Below are 5,000 nucleotides of genomic sequence, written 5' to 3' on the forward strand. Positions count from 1 at the left end.
GTGTCGTCGTTGCTTGACTCAGAGTCCTGACGTTTCTTCTTGGCTCGGGGAGATTCATCCTCCTGCAGGAGAGGGAGCAGAAGAAAAGTTAAGTAGGCATACTAATAATTCCAGCAATAATTAAACCTTCTGATACAAATGATGAAGGATTTATTACAATGCTCACGTATATGCACAGATTAAAAAAATATATATACTTTTTTACAATTATAGGACAAGTAGGAGGTGGGTGAGAAAGATTAGGAGGGAAGACAGAAAAAATGGAGATGGGTAGGAAGAATATATAGATGAAAAAGATGAATAGGAGGAGCACAGGAATAATAATGATAATAATGATGACAAAAATCAAAAGGAGGAGAGAAATGAGAAAAGGAATGAGACAGAAAAAGAAGAAAATCATATGAAGATTTCATTGTACCTTCTGTCCTGCCTGATTTACAGTCTTCCGTTTTCTTGGGGGCAGGTAAAGATCCGCCATTTCCTTCTGCTTTTCCTCCTCATCTACTTTGGTTCTGAAATCCTCTGGGATAATTTCATCCTGAAATTAAAAGATAAAGATCATAATAATAATAATAATAATAATAATAATAATAATAATAATAATAATGAGAGACAATCCTAAAATAATGATAAACTCATCAAAATATCAATGATACTAATAATAAAAAATAAATAAAATAAAAGCGACATCTCACCCAGTCTTTGGTGCTCTCGTCAGCAATAGAGTCGAGCTTGGAGACCTCCTCCTCCTCGTCCAGGTTAAAGGAAGCCACTTTGAATGCGCTCAGGAGTTCATCACCTGCCATCGAAGGAGCCTCGTCCCTCGTCTCGGCTCTCCTCAGAATTTCGTCAATATCACACTGTCAAGAGAATTAGGTTAAAGATTTTGTTTATGCTTTACCTTCCTCTGTCTATCAATGGGATTTAAATGATTCAACAGAAGCTGGTAAAAGTAGGGTGATTAATGATCAACTTGAAGAAGTCCCCTTGGTTTAGGCTGGTCGTTCTTTGTCAACCTTTGATCGTCAGTTGATGGGGAATTAATTGACATGATTAACCCAATAGATATAAGTACAGAAATTTAAGTTCTAGAAGATAAGCAAATAAAAGCACTCAATTTAATTTTGTGATAATATGTTCTGTGAAGGTTGAAAAGATTTGAAACACATACACACACAAAAAAAAAAAAAAACTTTACACATTACTTTGTAATTGAAGGCAGGAAAGTGTTCTTACCATTGGCTCCTCCTCATTCTCCTCATCATCCTTAAAGAGTTCCTCAGCACCAAATTTCAGGATGGCATTCAACTCCTCACGGTTGAATGGGTTAGAATTTGAGTCTGGAAGACAAATCCACTTGGTTAATGAGATTGATTCACCACAAGGTAAACTAAACGTTAATGCGGTTAATAAAATAATCAATAGTAATAACAAAGAAACTACCTAAGCTATAAATACAATATAGTTTATTTACTCACTTTTCAGATTAAAATATCATTCTTTCCCTTCAAGAAGTTCATACACTATAGGAGTCAACACACAAGGACTTACTAGACATTTTTTTATTAAAGACGGTGCGACCTGATGTGTCCATGGATTGGATAACAAGATGATCGAGAACCATCTTCTGTTTCGCGCGCTCGATAATATTTTCTTCTATGCTATTTTTCGTCACCAGTCGATAAATATTAACCTGAAATGTACATCATAGGTTGAGCTTTCATTGTATTGATTAATCCAAATTTCAAATATTAACTTGTTATTACTGGATCTATTAGTTTGTTTATCTTCTAAAAAATAATCTATCAATGAGTCACCTCCGCTTTCATAAATGCAATGACGACAAAGCAGCTTTTCTTCAACTAGTGACTCATACAAAAGCAGAAAATTATGAATTTAATTGAAAACATAATCATGAAAAGATTTACATCATTACAAAATCAACTTCAAAATCTCCAGCTCAAGTAAACTCAAGACATCTCATACCTGATTTTTTTGCCCGATTCGATGCGCTCTCGCTTGCGCTTGCAAGTCATTCTGGGGATTCCAGTCCGAGTCAAAAATGACGACAGTGTCAGCCGTCGCAAGATTGATTCCGAGACCTCCAGCACGAGTGGACAGGAGGAAACAGAAATCCTGAAATTTATGAATAAGAATCTGTTAGTACTGATAATATCAGAAGTTGTAGATACTAGAAAAAAACAAAAGAATTATGATTAAATTGAGGAGGCAATAACCCTCCCATGCCTATTCACATAAATATTAAAACAGCAAACATTACAAAATGTATCAATAAAACATATAGCAATAAATAAACATACAACCATAATAAAATCATCATATCAATAAACAACATACAAATTCACTTATCTCATTTCTATCGTCACTATCAAAAAAGAATGTCTCTATCATGATTATTGTTATAATCGTTACCCCTCGCATTATCCTCAATACGATTCTCATTACTATAATCCATATCAACCCTAAAAAGCCACCTCACCTGCGAGCCTTCTGCATTGAAATGGTCCAGTGCCTGCCTCCTGAGCTCACCCTTGATGGAGCCGTCCAGCCTCTGGAAGGGGAAGCGTCGGTACTGCAGGTACATTGCCAGGATGTCTAACATGCGCACCATCTGGGAGAAGATGAGGACACGATGCCCAGTCTCCCGCAGCCGCACCAAAAGCTTGTCCAGCAGCATCAACTTGCCACTGCCTCTTAATAATTGCTGGGAAGTGGAGAGGAGTGACCAGGTCAGAAAACAAAAAAGGTGAAATGGAGATAAAACATACAATAAAAAAATTCACAAAATTATAAACACACACCAAAAAAGAAACAAGAACAATACACTAAATTGTGCAGATCCTGAATAAAAATATGATTTATTGAAACTACACAAGAACAATACACTAAATTGTGTAGATCCTGAATAAAAATATGATTTATTGAAACTACACATCTTTGTGTACCTAAACAGACTTAAACCTGAAAATTCAAGAAATGCCCAACTCCTCCAATTCAAAAAAAATTAACAATATGTAATTATGATAATACATGATTCTATTAATCGTGAACTGGTAGAGCATCTTACCTGAAGAATCTCAGTTGACAGAACATCTTCAGGAGGTTTAATGAGGTGACTGTGGTTGCAGCATTTCTTCAGCTCCATCACAATATTTACAAAACTTGAAGTTGAACCCCTATTTCCTGTTCAAAATAAAATAGCAGTTAAAACAAAAAAATAACCATAAACAAATGCATATATAAGTATACAAATACATAAATAGTCATATATGTAAGATATACAAATGTATCAATAACCAGTAAATTTCTTCCACTTTTCATGCATTTAGTCTGAGTTACTAAAAAAACAAAACATAATAACTTTACTTAGAAGAAAAAAAAAGGGATAAATATGAATGTAAAATTATAACCATAACCTACCCTTTTTGAGCATGTCATAATTCTTGGTGAGAATCCACTTGTAGAACTGTTTCTGCTGCTGCATCATGTCCACCCTGAGGATCTGCTCCACTTTGGCGGGCAAGGACTTCTCCACATCCTTCTTGACACGACGCAGAAGGAAGGGCTCCAGCTGTTTGTGGAGCCGGTGGAAGCCCTTCCTCATGTTCTCGCTGTCGTGCTGTGACTCAAAGTAGTCCCAGTCGTCGAACTTCTCGGGCATGATGAAGTGCAGAAGGGCCCACAGCTCCTTGAGGGAGTTCTGGAGGGGTGTCCCCGTGATGAGAAGTCTGTGGTTAGAGCGGAACTCCTTCAGCGCCTGGTACAGCTGAGATTCCTCATTCTTGAGCCTGGAAGATAAAAATAATAATAATAATAAATAAAATAAAAATCACATGTGAAGAGGAAAGGAATATTAAAACAAAGAGAAATAATAACAACTATGACTCATATAAAAAAGAAATAACCATACAACAGATGAAATATAGCAAGACTGGATTCTTTATTTGACATGCTTTCTAAAATGACTTGAACATCCCTACATAAATCCCATACAGTAGAATCAAATCATTTCACTCACCTATGGGCCTCATCAACCACCAGACAAGCCCACTGACAGCTGTCTCTCAGGTCCTCTTTGTCGCGTAATAGAATCTCATAAGTCGTGAGGACGGCGTTGAACTTGAGTCGTTTGGAGGAGGTCGTCCACTCATAATCTCTCACCTGTTGAGATCGCAGGAGGATGCTTGTATTTAATTTTCTTTATTTTACACATAAATATTTATCTACATGGTTTTCTACTTATTTGTAATATTAACCCAATCCCGACGGGCCTGGCGATAAGTGGAAACCCCTTATGCTGGGCCTATGCAATATTGCATTGGGAACATCATACTGGTATGACACCCCGGCATCAGGCATTTAGCTGGGTCATACAGGTGTGACGCACCGTCGTTATAGGGTTAAGATCTCTTGGTACTAATAAAACATTTCCTATTACATGGCTAAATTGACATGTGATAGTAAAGGTTTCATGGTCATCGTCAAAAGTTTATCTTAAATGCTAACTAGAAGTAGGAAGCCCTTCTAATTCATTCACCCTACAACCACTTTCCTTTAAAAAATATCTCCTCCTCTTTGACTACATCCTTTTCAAAAGTTTTTAGGAGCTTATGTTTCAAAACATTCTTTATAACCATCTCTTAAAAAAAAAAAAAAAAAGTCACTAATTCCCATCACATGTACACATACACAAGCACAAGCACACACATTCACACCCACAGACACAGGACAAACACTCACGATTCTTCTGGAGTCCCTGTCGCCAATGTAAACAATGACGTTGATGTCTGGAGCCCAGTTGCTGAATTCCCGCTGCCATGCATTAAGAGTGGAGAGAGGCAGGACCAGGAGGAAGGGCCCGTACATATGGTGCGTGTGGAAAAGGTAGCTCAGAAAACTTATGGTCTGGATAGTTTTACCTGAACAAAGGGAAAAAGAATATTAGTCTTTTGCAAATAATATTTTCAACATGTGAAAAT

The 5,000-nt window shown here is 36.9% G+C and overlaps 1 protein-coding gene across 8 annotated transcripts in view; it reads right to left on the minus strand.

Moving 5' to 3' along the window:
* Chd1 (chromodomain-helicase-DNA-binding protein 1) overlaps positions 1–5,000 on the minus strand; it is a gene marked incomplete at its 3' end in the record, with an annotated part of 30,065 nt that continues 25,065 nt past the window's right edge. For all 8 annotated transcript variants that reach the window (XM_086532806.1, XM_086532807.1, XM_086532803.1 and 5 more), the window contains 11 exon segments: positions 1–62; positions 419–538; positions 696–860; positions 1,237–1,340; positions 1,552–1,693; positions 1,987–2,136; positions 2,501–2,725; positions 3,089–3,204; positions 3,442–3,809; positions 4,040–4,182; positions 4,762–4,940. In XM_086532806.1, coding sequence (XP_086388932.1) covers positions 1–62; positions 419–538; positions 696–860; positions 1,237–1,340; positions 1,552–1,693; positions 1,987–2,136; positions 2,501–2,725; positions 3,089–3,204; positions 3,442–3,809; positions 4,040–4,182; positions 4,762–4,940 — 1,774 coding nt within the window.

The sequence above is a fragment of the Penaeus japonicus genome, unplaced genomic scaffold (assembly GCF_977035675.1).
Source record: "Penaeus japonicus unplaced genomic scaffold, GWHDUDI00000001_assembly GWHDUDI00000038, whole genome shotgun sequence".
NCBI classification, from domain to species: domain Eukaryota; kingdom Metazoa; phylum Arthropoda; class Malacostraca; order Decapoda; family Penaeidae; genus Penaeus; species Penaeus japonicus.